Source organism: Colossoma macropomum, unplaced genomic scaffold, assembly GCF_904425465.1.
Source record: "Colossoma macropomum unplaced genomic scaffold, Colossoma_macropomum, whole genome shotgun sequence".
Taxonomy (NCBI): domain Eukaryota; kingdom Metazoa; phylum Chordata; class Actinopteri; order Characiformes; family Serrasalmidae; genus Colossoma; species Colossoma macropomum.
In genome coordinates, this window is record NW_023494903.1 from 505720 (window position 1) to 527636 (window position 21917).

At 41.8% G+C, this 21917-nt stretch overlaps 1 protein-coding gene across 1 annotated transcript; it reads right to left on the reverse strand.

Annotated features, from left to right (window-relative positions):
* Nucleotides 1–8652: 8652 nt before the first annotated feature.
* On the reverse strand, nucleotides 8653–20388 carry scaf1 (SR-related CTD-associated factor 1). Its single transcript, XM_036560754.1, has 9 exons — nucleotides 20207–20388; nucleotides 17978–18100; nucleotides 17742–17818; nucleotides 17302–17396; nucleotides 13360–17034; nucleotides 12756–12838; nucleotides 12324–12635; nucleotides 11761–11889; nucleotides 8653–10106 (listed from the first exon to the last, which is right to left on the reverse strand). The coding sequence occupies exons 3-9, from the start codon at nucleotides 17777–17779 to the stop codon at nucleotides 9948–9950; spliced, it is 4491 nt and encodes a 1496-aa protein (XP_036416647.1). The 5' UTR covers nucleotides 17780–17818; nucleotides 17978–18100; nucleotides 20207–20388; the 3' UTR covers nucleotides 8653–9947.
* Nucleotides 20389–21917: the final 1529 nt, after the last annotated feature.

Below are 21917 nucleotides of genomic sequence, written 5' to 3' on the forward strand. Positions count from 1 at the left end.
TAGTGGGTGGGTCTTGGCATTAAATTACACTGTCAGTGAAGATAGCCCTTTGCAGGATAGGATAAAAAGCTTAATCCATGCCTTTTTAAACATTGCAAACCCCTGTTACTCCTTTCAGATGAATTTTCACCATCTCTCTAGGGGCGTTCATGTTTAACGAGACTTGTATGACCAGTCATACTGGTTTTTCATGAGTTGTGGTTACCACATCCAGGAAAAAGATTCTCAGGCGTGCTGGCGCTTGGCTTCGTGTTCTAGACAATGAACCACGGAAGCTGAAGGCTGATCAGTATTCAGGGGTGTCCAATGGTCACACAGCGGACAGGAAACCACGATGGCAGACCATGATAACACAGCAGAGGCCCTGGAGGAGGACATTTACGCTGTTCCGCAGTTTAGCACTGGGATATCTGCACTGCTGTTTGGGGAAAATGTCTTGACATACAGCACTGTGAAAAAGTCAGACACCAACCTTCATTTAATTTCCAATCAAAGCGGCCATTGAGTACAAGCTATTCATTCGTTAGGGGCATATTTTTGAGGAGATTAGGTATAAGACAAGAGAAAGTCAAAGGTAAATAATTGAAAAAGCAGGAGTTTCAAAAATAACATTTAAAAAATGATTAAAAGCTAACAAGAAAATGGGCCTCCTAACAACCACCTGGAAGAGCTGGTAGACACTAAAACTGCCCCCATCAGATAAACAGCACTTAAAGCTTTCATCTTTGAGAGAGAGGAGAAAATCAAGCTGCTTCAGATCTGAAAACATCCACAGGTGTTTCTGTCCATCCTTCCACTGTGAGAAGACGACTCAGCGCTATGGGTCTGAAAGGATGTGTAGCTGATCAAGAAGAACCTCACTGAGAAAAGGAGACGGACACATCAAACAAAGAAGCTGAACAATGGACTGACCACCCCAGAGTCCAGACCTCAACATCACTGAATGTGTTTGATTACTTCAGAAAATGATGAACCAACTTCTAAGACTGAACTTTGGAGCTGAGTCTGCAGATTTCTATGAGAGACTGAAAGCGAGTCTCCTGAAAAGAATGGAAGCTGGAATAAAGGTAAAGTGTGAACACAATAAATACTGAAAAATATTATATTTAGTTGTTGAGGCTTTTCAGCAAAATATGTTTTTTGCTCATTTCCTGATATTGAAAAATGAATAACTTGTACTTAATGGCTGTCAAAGGTGGTCTCTGACTTTTGCACTGTACTGCATGTTTACATTACACATACATATAAGTATGTCCTGAAGTGGCTAGTAACTACAGTAAACTCTTTACACACTTACAATTTAGTCATTAACATTTAGTTCCTTTTTACTGTTTAAGTCTCTTGTGTTGGTTCAGCTCCTGTTCTCCTTTACTGTTGAGCACTTCTCACTTTAGAGCTTTAGTATTTTAATGTGGACCAAAAGGATCCAATAAGGCAGGGGTCGGCAACATGCGGCTCTTTTACTGTCCTGTTGTGGCTCCACAGCTGAATTAGATTTGTAGGTAAAAATAAAATAATCCTCCTTTACAGTAAAATAAAGCTCTGCTGATCGTTCAACACAGTTTAACAATAAATGGTCTTAAACGGATTTAATGTAGAACTGCTAATTCACCCTTTAACCCTGAAGGTTGGCGCACAGACTGTTGGTCACCATAGCAACGCAAAGGCAAAGAGAAAGATTTAAGATGAACATCAATAATTTGGAGATGAATGGACTTACTTGCATTTATAATCACTCCAGCTGGTTTCCTGATACATTTAATCTGCAACGAGAAACTGTCAAACACTAAAAAGTCGCGAAGCTGAAAGCAGCTTCTCATTTGCCAGCCTCTCATTTGAATTTCCCCGTTCCACCTTAAATAACGCTGCAGTTAGCTACATAGTTCGCTGCATTCTGGCACGTCAGGCACCATTTAAGGTGGAACAGGAAAATTCAAACAAGAAGCTGGTGAATGACAAACGACTTCAGCTTCATAAAAAGGCAAACGTTGAGAGACATTTTACAGGAAGCTGTTCTACTTTTGAATTTCCTGCCGGAGATGCGAGAAAAGCAGCTATAGCTGAGCTAAAGCTTACAGCGGAGCAGAGTAAGTCTGTGTTTGCGTTCATATTATATTTTTCAGCCTATACTAGTACATCAGCACGTACCGAGACATATTTACAGCCAAGATGTTCCATCAGTTAAATGGACATGAAATGCTGTGGCTCCCAAGATGGTTAGATTTTTGTTGAAACTTGACAAAATGGCTTTTCTTAACATTTGGGTTGCCGACCCCTGCCCTAAACTTAACCTTAACACAACACATACTCCTAGCCCTAACCATAATGTTGGTGATAAGCAACTTATCATCTTCAGAAAGTTTGTTAATAACGTAAGCATCTGTGGCAGATCTGTAGGGGACCATCCAAATAAAGCGTGTCCTACACGTCACTCAGTACTGCAAGACTTTTGACCAGATGCACGTTTATTGGAGTTGTTTCTGTTTCTGCTCGAGTCATTATTTCATTAAAGTAAGAGGACTTTTTTCTTCTGTATGGATTTAAAGGGCCCATATCCTGGAAAACCAACTGTCCCTTTTTAAATAAACAAAAGTTTGATGCTGTATGTAAACACTGTTAAAGTTTTAAAGTGTACCATCCACACCCCAACACAGTCACACCCTCTACAGAGAACACAGTGGAATATGGCAGCATAAAACATCAAATATATAAGGTGCCGTATCTTTTGCACAGACCACATTTTTCGTTTTTTTTTCCCCAACATGTTAAATTCAGCAAATAAACAGTAACTGTGTATTAAAATATGCTGAAGTGTGTTCTCTGTAGAGGACGTGTTGACTTAATTTCAATATGTGCCTTGACCAGGGGTGCCAAAACTTTTGCATACAACTGTATTTGGATATTATGCTGCAAAACCAGCCTTGATTATGTTGGTTATTTTTGTGATGTCACAAAAATCAACACATTTACATATCTGCTTATTCCACCTGCAGAAGATCAGAGCTCATTTACATATATCAGTCTTAAAGGGACAGACAAAACAGCCTGTTTAACTCTAAGGCATAAAGAGAGGTTTGAAAATGGTCATGTAAATATGAAATATGATAATGAGGACAAAAATAAACTAGAGGAAAAATTTAAGTTAATGGCCCTTTAAGCTACTCTACCCACCTCTGAGTATATCCATATACACATAGGGCTGGTTTCCGCGAAATGGATTTAAAACACACTCTTAAAACTGATGGTTCTTCAAGAGTTCTTTAGTAAAGGCAATGGTTCTATACAGAACTGTGAACACTTTGCATGATTAAATGGTTCTTCAGATTGATGGAGAATGTGCTGTATATGGTACTATGTAGAACCTTTTAGAAAAGAGTTCTTCCATTGTTACAATGGAACATTATATTGATGAGAATATGATGACAATAGTAGATAATTCACTCAGAAGACATGTCCTTCACTACGTTTTGACTGGGTTCTCTTTGAATGCTCTTTCATTGAGCTCGCAATCATAGGATTTAACCCTCAGGGAAGGTGACCAAAGCACAACCCATGTTACAAAATGCTCTTCCACACGTTCCACACTGAAAGGGCGTGTAGCTGTTCTTGCCCAGAACGGTGGGCAGCCCTATCCACAGCGCCAGGGGAGCAGATGGGGGTTAGATGCTTTGCTCAAGGGCACTTCAGTCATGTACTGTCAGCTCAGGGGATCAAACCAGCGACCTTCAGGTCACAGGGCTGGTTCCCTAACCTTTAGCCCATTACTGCCCCAAGAGGGAACTTTGGGGATTACGGTACAATTATGTTCCCTGACTAAAGGTACTGAGATGTACCCTTGAAGGAACCACCCCAGTGACAATCGCGGCACTGCCCCAGTGACTGTTTACTACCTTTTTCTCTGAGAATGTAAGCTTAAGTCCCTATTCTGAAAACCGAACTTAAGCGCCCCGTAGGAGCCACAATCCTGCAGCAGCCGCAGCTATGAGCTCTGAGTTGATAACACAGTTCAGAGGATGGAAACACCTGTGACGTCAAAGACCGCAGAAAAAAGGTGAGATTTCATGTCGTGGCTTGCCATTAACTGAATGTTGCACCATAATAAGGTGGAAAAAAGCCTGTAGCTCAAGTAAGCATTGGATGGGTATGATAGAAATCAATATTTAAAAAAAGATAATGTAATTTGCTTGTTCAATCACTGTTGCTACTGCATTTCTCAACCCAGCTGCTGCTCGGACATAGGCCGATGCTGATATTATCATAGCTACCCATGAGTCATGGATGTAAAACTGCTTACGTGATGTAGGCGTCTGATAGAGTGGACAATAAATGGACTCTGTGTCGGATCCCCTCGTACCAACACAACACTCACTAACACGTCAGTGTCACTGCAGTGCTGAGAACCACTCAAATAATACCTGCTCTGTGGTGGTCCTGACCACTGAAGAACAGGGTAAAAGGGTAAACATTTTTGCAGGGACAAAAATCTGACATTGCAGAACTACAAAGTGCATTTATCATCTTATGCAAACACTTTAACACCCCTGGTCAAATTACATGTATTACTGTGGGGTGTGGGGGTGTCTGTGTGTAGAGGGGGGGGCAGTAGTGGACCAATGATGGCGCATTGTCATAAAAATCAGTGAAAGACTAATTGACTTAACAGGAAAAAGAGAAGTATAACATATTTTCAAATAGTAAGCAAAAATAACTACAATAATGAGTGTGTTTTCATAATGGGAAACTCCGGGTCTACACGAGTCAGACAGTAATCAGATTTCTGCTTTGCAACCAATAAACTCACAGAAGAAGACGTAACGTAAACATAATGTAAAACTCAAACTTCATGCTGTGGCTTTTTTGAAAAAAATCGCACCACTTTACCTGAAAATCTGAACATACATCATCTAGAAGATAAAGAATATTTAAATCCTTCATTTCAACCAACGTGTAAATAATTTCAGCGTCACTGCTGCTTGTTTATTTCTGGTTCCGCAGTCTGTTTCGCACACGCACAGACTGAGAGTTTGGAAAGAAATCAGAGTAAGAGTCTACATGCACTGAGAAATCTGATTACTAAAATCCAGCTCTTTTAATGAGATTTCTAGACCTTTCTCTGATCTAAGAAATCAGAGTATGCTGTTTACAAGACCATTTGAATAATCAGATAACCGCAGAAATCTGATTATGATAGATTGCTGAGTGCATGTAAACGCACTCATTGACACCAAAAGGCAGTCTCGTCAATTTTCCACCCCCTCGCCAAAAGTTTCAGGTGTCCACTCGCAAGTGACTGCTGTAAAACATTGTGCTCTAGAAAAAAATCCACTTAATTCGCCACTATTCTGCCTGATTACATTAGCATTGATATTGATACTGATACACGTTGCATATCACAGAGGAAAGCTCCCAAACACAGCTGTAATGAAAATTTCCCCATTTTTTTTTCTGTGGGCCTTTCTAATGATAAACAGATGAGCCTTGAGACGGAAAGGTGTGAGCACCCCTGCTCTGCAGGGAACAAACTTAAATATGGCTTTTCTGCACATTTTAGTGCACAATATCAAATTTTTTTGCAAGCATAAAATATAAAGCATGCCATAACCTTTGCACAACCCACATTTTATAGTTATTTTAACTATTAATACACCTTATGCTTACTATTTTTTTAGTCTGTGGGAACCATTTTTAATGTTTACCAAAAGAAAAAATGATGATATATCATTTCAACCTCAGATTTCTTGGTCTTTGCTCATTTTCTGTGTAGAACATATAAAATAACCCATTTTCAGTGTCTTCACTCTGTTCACCCCCCACACATTTAAACTACACGTGGTGTTGGGTGAACCTGCGGGGAGTAAAAGCGTGGAGGTGCTGTGTCCTTCACTCTGTTATCCTCCTACATGGCCTGCTGTTAGGGTGTGTGTGTGTGTGTGTGAGGGTGGACAACATGGACAGGCTGCTGACTGACTACAGCTGCTAAAGGAGAACCCTACGCTGGACACTTGTGATATTTAAACATCTGGCATTTTTACATAAATTGTTATGGCCATATTGATTTAAAGAAACAATAATGTGGTGGGTCCACCAGACCACTGAGTAACAACATCAACACCACACAAGTGTTAAGATGACCACTAACAACCTATTACGCATGTGTAGAAAGTTACTGGTCAATTTTATCATTCATGATGTGGGGATCTGAAGGCACGTCAGCATGTGTGCACTTCAGGAGGTCGTCACCGCTAGTCTCATTCTGTAACCCTCAGGGACGCCAGCCTTCAGGTTGCCAGGCTATCTGTAAAGAAGCTCTCAAAGCTGTGACTAACTCCTCCAGGGTTTCCGACTGGCACGAGCAGTCGGATAACCCTGCTGAGAACCAGACAGGAAAAAAACAGTGAGTCAGCACTCTTGTATTGGAAGCTGGGGCTCAGCTTTTTATCTCTAAAATGGCAGATGACCCTCTGAGGCATTACAGTATCCCGAAGCACACATACAGTCTAAAACACATGCATTTCCTCAGCCATTCCAGAACGCAACCCGGCCTGGGCAACGTACTTTCACTAACGTACAAACCTGGACAGTGCAAGATTGTCTCTGCATGCCTGGCTTTGAGCTACCGGACAAAATTCAACAGATCATTTATTCTGTTCATTAAAATAACAAAATTATAAAATGACCTCAAACAAACCCGTCCTAAACGTGCACACATTCTTTATGCTTATGTTTGAGTTGAATCTGCAATTGATCTATCCACGCTACACCTACAAGTGCATTCTTCCATAGCACCTGTTGCTAGGGTGGACAAGCTTTACAGAACAGTACCAAAAGTCTCAGTAAACACGAGAAATTGAAGCTATCTTTGTTTAGAGTCGCCAGGGCTGGATATAATTGTAAATTTTCCTTCAGTAAAGATTCCTGAACAATACTTTTTCCAATAACTTTTTAAATTACAAACCCAAGGTGGGTGTGGCTTAAACCAGAAAATGAGTATGAGGTGCTGCAATTGACTACAGAATTGCAGACTAATTAAGAAACGCTGACGTTAATATGACGTATATATTGTTGCTGTCAGAAAAAAAAGTTGTATCTCCATTTTTGTTGCTTTTCTTTTTTGACATTATTTGAAAATAAAATAATGTCCCTGAAAGGCTGGATCAGATGTATAAGAGTTAAGCAAGGGGTGGAGCCTTTACGTTCTGTGAAAATTTCATGAAGAACAGACCAACAAAAATGGTCCAAAGCTGTTGAAAATAAAATATCTTTACATTAATGTACATTACAATTCCAGTTACCATGGAAATACAAGGTTTTGTTCCATGATACTGGAATAACATTCAGATTTCCAATCAGCAGTCTAGATTTTGGAAGAAGCATGCATAATGGCTCACTGACGCTGATATTACCGACTACTAAGATACCGAAATTTGCTATCGAATGACAATATTTTGATACTTAAGGACGAGACTATGGATTTCATTGAAACAAGGCAGGTTAGAAGTGACTAGGCCTGAATACCATTCAGCATCTTTTGATAACTAAGCTAATCACACCTGAGATATCAACTCCTAAACAATACTTCTTCCAGTTTTTATCTAAATTACACATGAAAAGTGGGCGTGGCTTAAAACCTGGAATAAGTGGGGTGTGCTGGAAGTGGGTATAACTGACTGCAAGAAGCACTGATGTTTATAACATGCACGTGGATTATTTAGGTAGCCCATCAGCAGCTTAGATTAAGGAACAAGCACGTTTATTGACCTCTGAACTGTAGTCAGCGTCATGCCCATATTAGGAGCTCTATGGACTTTATGTATAAGCTTTATGTCCCTCTGACAAAAATGAATGAGCCTAACCTGCGTACATTTTTCCTCTGAATGTCACTGGATCATCTGAATAATAAGATTGTTAAGGACTTAAAATGTGGACACTGTTACATCCATGCTAACAGCAAGCTGACACTCCTGTGCATTGCAATGATGTAGATGTACACCGTCAGCCTTCAACACAGTTATATAATAACAGCAGCTACTCCAAAAGAACTGCCAACACAACTTAACTACCGCACTTCATAAAGCTTGTTGGTTGTGCTGGGTATTTTGGTGAGGTTGCCTGTCTTGTGATTTAGTGTGTAGCAGTGTTAGCCTGCAATAAGCAAAATCCATATTTCGACTCCATAACATCGAAATTCAGAGGATTCAGTGAGAGTCAGAGGAAAAATTAACATTACACTCTTAAAAAAAAACAATGGTTCTTCAGTAAAGATAATGGTTCTATATAGAACCATGAACACTCAAAGAACCCTCTGTGTGAATAAAGGGTTCTTTGCATCATGAAAGGGTTCTTCAGATTGCTGTAGATGGTTCTATAGAGAACCTTTTTGAAAAATGTTCTTCTATTGTTACGATGTCAAGCTTGCAATAATAGAAAAACCCTTTTGGGTGCTATATAGAACCCTTTTCAAAAAGGTTCTATACAAATTCTTCATCAATCCGAAGAACACTTTCATGATGCCAAGAAGCCTTAAATCATGCAAAGGGTTATTTGAGTGTTCATGGTTCTGTATAGAACCATTTTTTTTTTACTCAAGATCCCCTGAAGAACTACGGTTGTAGGACAAAAGAGGCTTGGAACATTTTTGTTGACCACATTATACAATTTTTGAAATTCCCATTTAATTTTTCTCACAGAGACACAGGCATGACGCTGACTACAGAACGATGAGACGGTTTTAGATCACAGGTTCTGATGAGACTGACTACTTAAATATTGAAATTTGGTATCAAATGAAACAGAATGTTAAGATCAGTGGTCTCCAGCCCCGGTTCTGGACCGCTACCTTCCTTAGCCCCAACCACAATTTGCCACAAAGCTAATCAAGTCCCTGATTGGCTGTATCAGATGTATTAGAGTTAAGTAAGGGGTGGAGCAGCTTATTGGATACAGGCTGGAACTAAACTAAGAAGTAGCTCTCATGTAATAACCTTCTTCTAAACTAAGGCAGCTCTCCAGGATCAGGGTTGGAGACCACTGGTTTAGATACTTGAGGACTGGACTATGCTCATCAAAACAAGTCCATTAAGAAACGTGTAGCTGAGTAGATTTAGGAACGAGTCTAGATTCAAGATCAAGCATGCATATTGGCTCATGGACACTGAGAAGACTGACTAAAGACTAAAATTTGGTTTTGAATGACAAATGTTGATACTGTGGTAGTGATGTAATTCAGATGGCACCACAGAAGTACTGACTTTCAATAACCAGGCCTAGAAAGGACAGCGACACTAACCATGCTAATGTCAAATATGACTATTTTTTGTGTATTTTTAAAGAATACAGAAAGTTATGCTTGTCCAACCCAGCAACAATAACTGAAAGAAAACGCTTGCAAATGGAGCATGTATGGGGCAATTACTGTGGGAGAACCTTGTAGTGTAACAACCTCCATTCTGAAACTATAGGCTGACCGTGACCTTGTCTATATGGGCCTTTTTTGGACCTAATAAATGAATTATTATTCTCTAACTATACGCAGATATTTGCCTGCCATTCTCAGCAAAGACAAAGAAAAGAAAGCAAGATCAAACTGAAAGTCTCACACACCTGTAGTGCCCAAAAGCTGTCTCTGTATGTGTCTGAGTAATAAAACAACAAAGACAAGTGTGGATGTGTTCATCACTTCATACTAAGCTTGTATTTGGGGGTCTCTATGTTTTGTTTTTTTTTAACCATACTCTGAGTCACACTTAATCATTTAATCATACATCTGGATTGCGAGACAAAAGACAGACAGAGGAAGGGGAACGGAGTACATGTTTACACGACGTCAGCACACAGGGAGTAACTCTCGCTCGGTTGCTTTGACGGGTTCCAGTCACGTGCAAGATAGAGGAAGGGTCCTCAAAATACTTGTCCAATCAGAATGGGGCGTTAAAGCGGTCTATGTCCAGTCACGCTGAGGAGTGCAGGGAGGCGGACTCGCGCTCTTCCTTTTCCTCCTCATCCATTTTGCGCCCATGCTTCCGGAAATACTTGTACCTCTGGACGTAGAGCTTGACCAGGTTGCTCACCTTCACTGGGTTAATCTCGCCCGTCCTACTGTGACAAATCTGAAAGACATTAAAAAATAATAATAATTTTATTTCTATTTATTTCAGTCATATGACTTTTTTGTGCAGCAGCCATGTTAATGACCGTCTCCTGCAGTGCCTCAATTGGTGCAATAGTGGAGAATGAAAGGAAACGTGAATACCAGAATTGAAAAAAAAATGTTCAATAAACAGAAATAATTAGTTTAAATGTGTATATAGTTCAGACGAACTATAAACGATACGGACGATAAAAATACTTTTGCACAAATGATCATGCTTCATTTAAATCTCTATGGATTAGATAGTCAGTGAAAATCAGACTCATATATAGCCTTATTTAGGACACAGTCTGGTCCCAAGCTCTGGTCAGAGCCTGAACAGGGCCATTATCAGTTTGATTAGTTTTGATGGCTTTTCCACAGTAAAGGGGAATTTCGCAACTTTTTGCAGATAACTTTGGCACAACGAAATGGTTACGAGGAAACAAAGTGGCCTCCCAAGTAGCGCAACCATCTAAGCGTTGGCCCCATCAGAAGATCGCAAGATCGATCATCTGTGGCGAGTCCAAGACAGCACAGTTGGCCTCTGGGTGGGTGGAATTATTGACCTTGTAATTCAGAGGATCCAGTGACATTTGGGTTAAAACATATGCAGGACAAAAACATATTTACTTTGGAACGTTTTGTTTACCACAGCTGTAGTACTAGTTTTGAACTACTGGTTCAAAAAAAACCCTATAAACAGAATAAAACAGTTCTTTCTCTGCATGTTGAAACAAACTCTATTGGCTGCTGGTTGAGCACATGATGGATATTTCCACATTGACTGGGTACTATTTATTTACTGATGTTCACTCGTTCCACAAAGAGTAGATTGGAATTTTATTACTACTATGCTTTTGTTTAGTAACAAGATGGATGCATGTGTTTTGGTTTACATTTAGTTCAGTAAGTTTTAGAGAAAAAGGGAGAGAGAATAAACCCACCATTACTTGGACCAAGACTATAATATAACCATATTTAACATAATTGATGGCCGTATATTAGTTAATGTAATATTTTACAAAATTATTATAAAATTTAATATAATGTATATCATGTATAATGAATGATAAGGAATGTACAATGAATTACAACTTTCTTCTTTCTTCTTTTTATTATTATATTCTGAAAAGATAATAATGTTCTCTTGGTCTCGGTCTCGGTCTCAGACTCGTCTGCTACAAAAACTCTCTTATGGTCTTGACTACAACACCAATAGACATGAAAACTACAAAGTGATGACGTGGCTTCAGAGGTCTATAGACGCCCATATTAAACAACGTAATTCAAACTTTACATGCAGGAAGCAGCTCATCCGCAGCTTTGCGCACACAACTTTTTTATCTTGATCACATTATGCAAAACTACCACTAGAAAAAGGGTAATTTGTCATTTTTGTGTGCTTGTTTGGTTTCTGCTTTCTCAAACATCCTCTTTATTACATAACAAAGGCCAATAAGCAAAGCTTTTAGAACCTGATCCTAGCATAACGTCATCAGGTGCTTTGTGAATACAAACCACAGGGTTTTATTTCAAACTCTTTCTCTTCTCTTACGCAGAGTGCAAACAGAGGTTAGGGCTGGCCAAGCTCCCATCGTCGAAACAGCTTTACGGAGAGAATGAGTGTTTACCTTGTGCACAGCTTTTCTCAGGATGTCCTTGTACTCTTCCTTGTTGATGTCTTTGCGCTGGTAGTAGGGTTTGATGGCCAACTTCACTTCCTCTACTGCCCTCTCCTGGGTGTGTAGCTTCTTCAAATACTGAGGGAGAGTTGAGATTCAGGGTAAAACCTCTTCGAGTGACAAGAGTCACATTCAGTGAATAGTATGGTTATACCTATGTGGAAACTGTGGACCAATGCTGAGATCTAACATTTTTCATCTCTGTATCTTCAGATAGCGATACATAAACATTTATAAAATGTTTATAAATTTATTGGGACATCTAAATTAGCATCATGGCACATGATATTTATTTCTATAGAGTTATATATGTAGTAAAATGACTGAAATACAGACACAGTAACCCTGAATCGCTGCACCTCAGGTTACAACAAATACATAATTTTAAATATTGGTGAAATCTAAATATCTGTCCAATATTTGGCACTTATACTTCAATTTCAATATGATTACAAAATCATTACACATGCCTAGTTCCCTCACAGAAAGTAGCACCGACAGAAGTAAAATACCTTATCAGGGTCTTTACTTTCACTGTCCCAGCCTGTCTCATTTGCGCCCCCTGTTGACACAGACAGACCTGTAGGCAATGGAGGAGGTGGCGTCTGAGCACATCCACCACCCAGCGAAAGTCCAGGGTGTAAATGAGAAGGTGGGGTTTTAGTACAGCCGACCAACGGGAGCGAGCCATGGAGAATAAACTGCGCTGGCGTCGGACCTGGAGGCGGAGCATGTGATGGAGGAGGAGGAACTTGTGTGGAGGAAGAAGAAGAGGAGGATGAAGGATGTGTCTGCGACTGGTTCTGGTTAGCCTGAGAGAGAATCTGTTCAAAACAATTAGGAGTCACAAGCGGAAATAACCAAATTATTTATTTTACATTTTTACAGAAAAAACAAACAGTGAAACAAATACAAACATGTTGTGAAAGTACACAGGAACTCACCTGACTTGTGGCCTGAATAAACTCCTGTGCTTTGGCTCGGCTGGCAATATTGGCCTCTTCCATTTTAAACAGGAGAGCCGTCACTGCAGGAGAGATTCTGAATTAGGCGTTCATATGTAACATTTAAGGAGTTTTAAATCATACCAATGACTACTCTGCTTTTTTATTTTTACATCTATAAAACAAATCATTGTAAAATAAATTAGTCCCCAAAGAAAGCTTATTTTTCAGAAGTTAGCATTTACTATCATCAACATTACATGTAAAAACTCAGAAGACTCAACTATTTCACATGAAAGGACTCTGTTTACATCTTAATGATAAAAATATGCAAATTTTGAAAAATTGGTGGAATTCCAACATGAGGAATGGAAAACTCAGACTCTTAAAAGCCACAGAACAGTGGAGTTTCATTGTTTTCCTTATTTCAAATACACCTGATTGAACTGATCATTTAAAACACTGCACAGTTGTTTTGTAGATTTGATTCAATTAATTGAACGGCTGAATCAGGTGAAGACACAGTGGTCCTCCAGTACTGGAGTTTGAGAATCCTGCTTTAAACAGTACGAATCCAGTATAAGGAAAAAAAAAAAAAGCTTACATGCTAAAACACCTCCAGCGGTGCAGTCTACCCCTGCCTGCAGGCTCCAGGGCAAAGGCGGGGCTGCAGGGGGTGGGGGTGGAGGAGGCGGGGGCTTACTGACAGATGACGAAGACACTGAAGATGAGGAAGATGAGGAAGGGTCTGCAGCCGGAGGAGGAATGGAATGAGAGAGGGAAGCAGCAGCCAAGGCCGATGAAGAAGTGGAGCACGGTGGCGATGTTTTCTGGTCATCTGAGGGGAGGGGCTTGGAGGCAGACTGGGATATGCTGTCCCCTCTTGACTGTGGAGGGCTAGGGGGAGACTTTGAGGGCGCATGGAGCAAGGATTGGGACTGAGCTGGGCACTCCTCCGAAAGAAACGAAGGTTCTGGCGTTTTGCAACTGCTGTCCACAGTCTGAGAGTCTGGAGAGGATTCCCTTGTATCTCGTGAGGGTGGTAAAGACAGCGGAGGGGTGTGGGGGGGCGAGGACGATGGGGGAAGGACGCTTGTAGAGGAGGATGAGGACGATGATGATGACGACGATGACGGTGTGGGACCAGGGAGAGCAGAAGGAGGACTGGAAGGTTTAGGACCAACTCCGCCCAAAGGCTGAATATCTGCTGTCGCTCCAGCCCAACCGGAGCCCAAAGTGCTACTGTTGGTGCCTTTAATATCAGGCCCGTCCACTGCTAGGCCTTTTTCCCGGGGTTTCTTTCCTGGCCTCCGCCTACGCTTGGCTGCCGAAGACGACGTGGGTGAGGACGCGGATGATGATGTGGAGGTTGTAGAGCTTGGCTTGGCTTTCTTTGACTTAAGTCCTACTGGGTTAGCTGAAGAAAGTGGTGCAAGGGTATTGCGCTGTTTGCTAGTCTTCCCAAGATCCTTGGCTCTGCCAGGCAGGGACAGCGGCTCTGAGCAAGGCTTCAGGAATGGCGATCGACTCTCGTTGTCCCGACGGAACACCACAGCTATAGACCCTCCCACTACTGAGGGTCCTGCAGCTCCACCCACGACCCCACTAGGTCCCAACAGGTCGATGCCCAGTTTGCCAGAGTTCCCTGTGGTGCTGCTAACACCCTCTCGCACCAGCACTGACACTTTAGACTGGAGTTTAGCCTTCCTGCTGCTTCCACCTAACTTCTTGGATCTGCCAGAACGTCCTGATTCTTTCTTGCCTCCTTTTTCTTTCCCCACCTTGCGTCTTTTGCCAGTAGACGAAGAGGCAGCGGGTGGAAGGGAAGTAGTGTTGCCAGAAGAAGCAGACAGAGGCGGGGAGAGTGAGGGCAAGAGGTTTTTGCTTTTCGCTTTGGGTCTGTGAGAAGATGATGAGGTGGACGACTCTGACTGGCCAGTCTTTTTGCTGGATCTGGATTTCTTCTTTTCATGGCGCCGGCTGCTTTTGGGGGCTGTGGCCTTGGGTTTGGGACTAGGGAGAGGGGGTTCAGGAGGAGGAGGTGGGAGCAGAGGAGAATCCTCCAGCGAAGGGTAATCAGAGTCCAATGCCTCTCCATCCAGAGATAGCATGTCAGGTTCTGGTCGGTCTGAATGACGGTCGGATTCGTAACTGTGGTAACGTGGAGGGGTTAGCGAGGAGGGACGTGACCTGCTCCTGTGGTCCTCATCCATTCTTTCATCATCAGAGCGTCTCCTCCGTTTCCGCTTTCGCTTCCGGGGTTTGTCTGAGCTTTGTCCAGGACTGCGTTGGTGGTCCTGGCCATGCGCCGGAGAACTGGGGACCGTGGTGGTGGGTGTAGAGGTAACAGTGATGGTGCGTTTAATGGCAAAAAGATCCGACCCGTTTAGATCCTGAATAGATGGAGGTACAACCGGTCGACCATCTCTTCTCCTGTCCCTCTCTCTTTCTCGCTCTCTTTCCTTTTCCCGGTCTCTCCTCTCACTGCTTTCTCTCCTCCTTTTTGCATTGCCCCTTTCTCTGCTGCTGGACCTCCTGCTTTCTTCATCCCGATCTCTTTTACTTCTCTCTTTTCTTCTGGAGTCTCTCTCTCTTTCCCTGTCCCTGTCATCTCTCCTCCTGTCGCTGTATCGGTCTCTTTCCCGATCTCGGTCTCTCTCTCTCTCCTTGTCTCTTTCTTTGTCCCTGTCTCGGTCCCGTTCTCGTCCTCGGTGGCGACCCTCCGAGGGGCTGGACCAGGACCTGCGGCTGCGTGTGTGTCGCGATGCATTTTGGGAGTGGGAGCGGGAGGAAGGTTCCGGAGTGTTGTTATGTCTGCTCTTTCTCTTGCGACTGTCACTTCTGCTGCTCCTCCTCCTGTCCTTGTCCTTCTCTTTTCCACTTCTTCTACTCTTTCTCTCATGATCCCTCTCTTTGCTTTCTCCACTCCCTCCTCCTGACTCCCCTTTTCCCTCTTTCCTCTTTTTCCGCTTCTCTTTGTCTTCTCCTTTGCCCTCTTTCCGCTTGCGTCGGTCCCTCTCCTTGGAGCTCTTTGATGATTTGCGACTCCTTGCTTTTTCTGTGGACTGGAGTTGTGAAGCGGGAGGTGAGGGAGGAGGTAGTGGCAGAGCAGAGGGTGGAGGGGGTGAAACAGAGGCAGAAGAAGGGCAAGATCGGAACCTCTCTTTTCGCCTGCTGGTAAGTTTCCTCCTCAAGTCCCCCATGCCTACCGGGGGTGCCGGTTCCCTATCCCATTCTCCCTCAGCTCGGACTGACACAAAACCTTCACCATCCAGAACTCGCAAGATTCTCTCGGGTTTGAGGCCTCCACCCTGGAGGAATGGAGGACTTCCAGAGGAGGGAAGCAGCACCTCCCTTCTTCTCTCTATTTCCCTTTCCCTTCCTCTGTCACTAGCACCCACTATCTCACCTTCTTCTATCTCAGAGTCATGCTCAGAGTCATCCAGTGTCCTCTGACACATTCCTTTCCCTCGCTCCCTCAGGGGTTTGACCCTGTTTAACTCTATGGATGCGTCCTCATCCTCAGGAGGTGGAACCAAGGTCTCTGTTGAGTCTGGAGGTGGACCTCCTGGCTCAGCAGCTGCCTCCAGCTCCAGTTCTTTATCGTCCTTCACCTCACAAGGTATGCTGCTCACTGTACTTCCCTCTTCCTCCATCTCCATCTCTCCCTCCTCCTCTTTCTCTGAGGCTGGCGAGCCAGTGGGTTCAAAGGGGTCATACTTATCTCCCTCATCTTCTTCCTCCTCCTCGTCCTGACCCGTGCCTTGTTCTCCCTCTCCATCTGTAGGGTGAAAGGGGTCATATATCTCCATCTCTGCGCCCTCCCTTTGGTCATCGCCATGCAGGTGGGGGGATGAGGAAACATGGCGCAATGGATCCAAAGAAGACGAGGGAGGCACAGAGAGTGAAGATGGAGCTAGAGATGATGAAGTGGACGACACTCCGTCTCCCGCAGCTCTGCTGACCATACCATCCCCGACATGGCCATCATCCTCGTCCTCATGATAGCCCGTCCCTCTACCACCTGGGGAGCAGGAAGAGGGAGAGGAGGAGGGGGAAGAGGGTTCAGAAGAGGGGGAGGAGGGTGATGTAGAAGGAGAAGTAGGCACAGGGCTTTTGGCAGTCTCTGTTTCCCTCTGAGAGGTGCAGAGAGAAGATGGCCTGGGCATTTGTGCTGCAGTCCACGTGGGGAAAGGGACAGGGGGAAAAAGGCAGTCTCTATAGTCCCTCTCTGATCCAGGGGCTGCCGTGGGAAGGAACTGTCTATCAAATGCGTATCCTGACAACACAGACAGGAAATAAATGCCATTCAGATAAATCTATAAAATGTAAAAACAAGCCAAACAAAAAAAGACAAGTCTGGGCTTGGAGGGCCAGAGTAAAACACAACACAATTTCCCTTGCTCAAACACATATACATACCAAACCTAGTAACTTGCTCTTTAAGCAGAAAAAACACCAAATCATTTTGTAATCTGGCCCTCCAGGACCAAAGCTGGAACTAAAGCACTATAAATAACATATAAGGGGGCATATATGCTCTTGCCTGTCTTGCTGAAACGAGGAGCAACAGGCACCAACAAAGCCAGCGATGAAGCTTCGTCTACTCTCACCTCTGCTGTAAGCTCCCCATCAAAGTCACTTCAAAAAGAAAACAACAACATTTGGCATATATGCATCACGTCCTTAACAACCGGCTCACGTGAAGGCATTTGCGTTTCAGAGTGGCAGATACATACTTACCAAACCATAATATTTTACAGTCTTGTGAAAACATAAATGTGGCATTTTGTGAATTGTTAGTCTCTAGATTGTCTTTGTCTTCCTGTGATGAAACGAAATGAGTCAAGTCCAAGTCATGTAATGAGTTCCCAAATGGTGTCCATATTCGAATACTGGCACCTCAACGGTTAACCAAGTACTTTAGTCTAGTACCTAAGCACATCCCTACTTTATATACACAACTACTTGTTCTCTTACACCTACCTGTCGGCAAAATGATGTTCAGAGCACTGCTGAGGCATAAGGAATGTAGTGTCAGAGGAAGTAGCAGCAGAAGCCTCCTACACAAGCACAATACAAACACACACAATGCACTGGGGTCAACTTGGGCAAGTCTGCCATGCTCGCAGCATTACAGGCAGATGGTCCAAATTAAGGAGGAGGAAGAAGTACATCACACTTCCATTGACAGATTGATGCTTTGGCCATTTTACATTTACCAGCTCACTGGGCTCATCATCTGTGGTCTCTCTGTTTCCTTGGTAACACCTTAGGCCAGTCGTCCTTCTGGCTGCCTCAGACTCCTCCTCTTCTTCTTCCACTTCATCTGAATGTTGTTGAGGCTGTGACAAGACACAAAGGAAACTGTGAGAAACTCACAAACCACAACATATGGACTGACGTCAACAGATCAATCTATCTAGCCTGCCTCTGGTCCAGATGTTGAGTTAAACAACTACTAACCCTAGCTTCTAAGAGGCCGGCTTCAGCCTAATCAAACTCTCCCTCTGAACCCATTTAGACATAGTGGAATGAAAAACCACAACCCTCAAGATAGCACAATCGGACAAGTGGGCGAAACAGCATGGTGCTTTGGCATCATATAAGTTTCCACCACTTAAGATTGAGATGTGAAAGTGTGTGACTCAATAGGCTGAACAACCATGAGGCAAAATTAACTTACTTCTGGGCTTAGAAAAGATCCCCATCTATCTTGAGGGTCAAGTCAAAAGACTCCAAAGCTAAATTACACTTAAAGCACGCTTTCTGGTTAACTGTAAGCATGATATCGGGACTAAGTCACACAGTAAACTGGAATTTTGCACTGGAAAGGGTCTTTTGATTGTCTTTTCAATGTTTCCCATGAATGGCCACTTTAATCACTGTGACTGAAAACACTGGACATGATTATAAGTGACAAAACAACATGAAAATGAGTGTTCTCACAATCTGTACTACCCATCGAGCCTTAAGTTGATTGTAGAGACTCAGCTTAATATTACTGCTAACCCCCTGATGAGGTGATTTAGGCATCAAAATATCCTAGTTATTCTTTTAATGCTGGTAACCTTTTCTGACATGGAGATTTAAGCTGTATCCTACTGATACAATTCAAGACTTTTTATTTTTTTTTTTAGTATTTTTGTTAAGGTGTTTCAGACGATCAAAATATTCTACCTATACATTCAAGAGCTGTTAGCATTTTTGATAAGGTGATTCCAAAGGTGCTACCTGTAGTTCTACTGCTGACAGCATGTTCTGATACAGTGATTATCAAAATATCCTATCTGTAGTTTTACTACTATTAGCATCTTCTAACAGTGATTTAATCTATCAAAGCCTCATACCTGTAGTTCTACTGCTGACAGCATTTTCTGATACAGTGATTTAGTCTATCAAAGCATCATATCTGCAGTTTTACTGCTAGTAGCATTTTCTAACACAGTGATTTAGTCTATCAAAGCATCATATCTGCAGTTTTACTGCTAGTAGCATTTTCTCATACAGTGATTTAGTCCATCAAAGCATCCTATCTTAAGTTTTACTGCTATTAACATCTTCTGACAGTGATGTAGTCCATCAGAATATCCTACCTGTAGTTTTAGTGCTTGTAGCATTTTCTAACACAGTGATTTACTCCATCAAAGCATCATACCTGTAGTTTTAGTGCTTGTAGCATTTTCTAACACAGTGATTTAGTCCATCAAAGCATCCTATCTTCGGTTTTACTGCTATTAACATCTTCTGACAGTGATTTAGTCCATCAAAATACCCTGCCTGTAGTTTTAGTGCTTGTAGCATTTTCTAACACAGTGATTTAGTCCATCAAAGCATCATACCTGTAGTTTTACCGCTAGTAGTTAGCATTTTCTCGTACAGTGATTTAGGCCATCAAAGCATCTCACACACCGTTTAAAGCAGAAAGCTATTAATACGTGCTACAGCAGGACATTTCGACGAGGTAAGGTTAGCACAATCGGTCAGGACACCGGCGCCGGTGCCGGTTTTCTGTTTATCCCATAAAGCTAGCAGTTCGCCTACTTAAGTTGCCGTAAACAACGACATCAGCCCAGTTCTCCTTAACGACTCCCTAAAACACAATAACAGCAAATGCTAAAGGCGGCCAAGCTCAGCTGTCCAGTCTGTATCCAACTTCTGTCTTGGCTATTGCGAACTAGCTAGCTAGACAGCCAGCTAACCTAGCTGTATTAGCAAACCGTGTTGTTTTAAATGACCACTGAACAAATGTAGTAAACTCTCCTGCCACCGCAGGCATATAGATAATGTACTCCAACAGACAGCACCTAACGCAATCTCCCTAAAAGAAAAATACCAAGCGTGTTTGTTTTACCCAGCAGCATCACGGTGGCTTTAGCTGCTCGATCGATTGCCTCCAATTTGATATTCAACTAGCAGCTAAAACTCATCCAAACCGTGAAATTACTCACCCTCAGCGGGTAAAGACAAGCCGGTGGGGTGAAATCCAAAATCGTGACTTTCCTAAAGCTTTTTTAAAGTACCTCAGTAACCTCTAAAACGCGATATAAAAGGCTGAAACATTTTTTTCTGTTAAGAACACAATAAGAGGCCCATCCCATCCTAATCCGCCATTTTACTTCCCTCACCGTAAACCAGCCGGCGGGGGCTGATGGGAAACGTAGTTTTCAGCGGGGGCTCGTGTAGTTCATGTTTATATATTTATTTCTCCGAGGCTCTTTCACACTGCATGCAAACCATACCGCCTCCTAAAGGAAGGGATCTGTGTTTTAATCATAATCCACAGTGAATTTCCCTGCTGCAAAAAAAAAAACAAACAAAAAAAAACATCAAAAGCTCTACTAATGGGATCTAAAGGTGCTCTACATTATAAAGGTTTGAATCCTGATGGTTCCGATGGTTCCTCTCAGAAGAGATTGACCCAATATGTCATGCCTTAAAAACATTTTGCACCAAACGCATGAATGCAAATAGCATTTATGTTTCTAAGACAATTATATACAGTGAATGTAATGCCTATGTATATAAATATTTTCAAGAAAAAAAATCAAGATATATATTATGTTTGAGACGGATATTTGAAATGCCTCCCAAAAAGTGACCCAACACAAAATTTTGGTTTCTTGATTCCACACATTTTTTAATATAACAGATAGAAGGAGTGCCTGAAAATCTGCCTCATATTACTGTGATGACGTTTGTTGGGGTATTCAGCATTATAAAAGTATAGAATAATAGCCCTGAGATAATAAACATTTACAGAAAATCCTTCTTGCTCTCAATTTTGTACGGACGTCTAGGGAGGCCATAAGCTGTTGCTATAATTTTCTGGATTGTTATCTTAAAATCACAAGATAGTTAATTCGTTATCTCAAGATAAAAACTTTGTTATCTTGAGATAACAATAAGATAAACAATATATAGAAATCCAGAGAGGCCATGAGGTAGTTATAATTTTTTGGATTGTTATTTTGAGATAACAAGTTAATTATCTTGTTATCTCAAGATAACAAATAAGCTATCTTGAAATAACAAGTTATCTTGTTATCTCGAGATAACAACAGTTGTTATCTTGCAATAAAGAGTTAATTATCTTGTTATCTCAAGACAACAAAATTGTTATCTTGAAATAACAAGTTATTTATCTTGTTATCTCGAGATAACAATCCAGACAGTTAAAGCAACAGCTCATGGCCTCTCGAGAGTTCTGTAAACAATAAGACAACAATAAGATAATCAATAACAACTTCGTTATCTTGAGATCACAAGATAATTAACTTGTTATCTCAAGATATTATAAAAGTATATAATAATAGCCCTTAGCTTATAAACGCTTTTGTATGGAAGTCTAGAGAGGCCATAAGCTGTTGCTATAATTTTCTGGATTGCATGCTGCCTCCTAAAGGAAAGGATCTCAAGATAACAAAATTGTTATCTTGAAATAACAAGTTACTTAACTTTAAGTTACTACTTATCTCGAGATAACAAAAGTTGCTTGCTTGAGATAACGAGTTATTTATCCTATCTCAAGATAACAAAATTGTTATCTTGAAATAACAAGTTACTTACCTTGTTATCTCAACATAACAACATTGTTATCTTGAAATAATGATCTACTTATCTTATTATCTCCAGATAACAGCTTTGTTGTCTTGAGATCAC

Coding starts and splice junctions, on each gene's coding strand:
- scaf1 (XM_036560754.1), bottom strand. CDS start 17,779: ATGCCTCAGCAGTGCTCTGAACATCATTTTGCCGACAG. Junction 17,035..17,301: donor TCCTCGTTTCAGCAAGACAG/GCAAGAGCATAT, acceptor CTGTGTTGTCAG/GATACGCATTTGATAGACAG. Junction 10,107..11,760: donor TGAGAAAAGCTGTGCACAAG/GTAAACACTCAT, acceptor AATGTCTTTCAG/ATTTGTCACAGTAGGACGGG.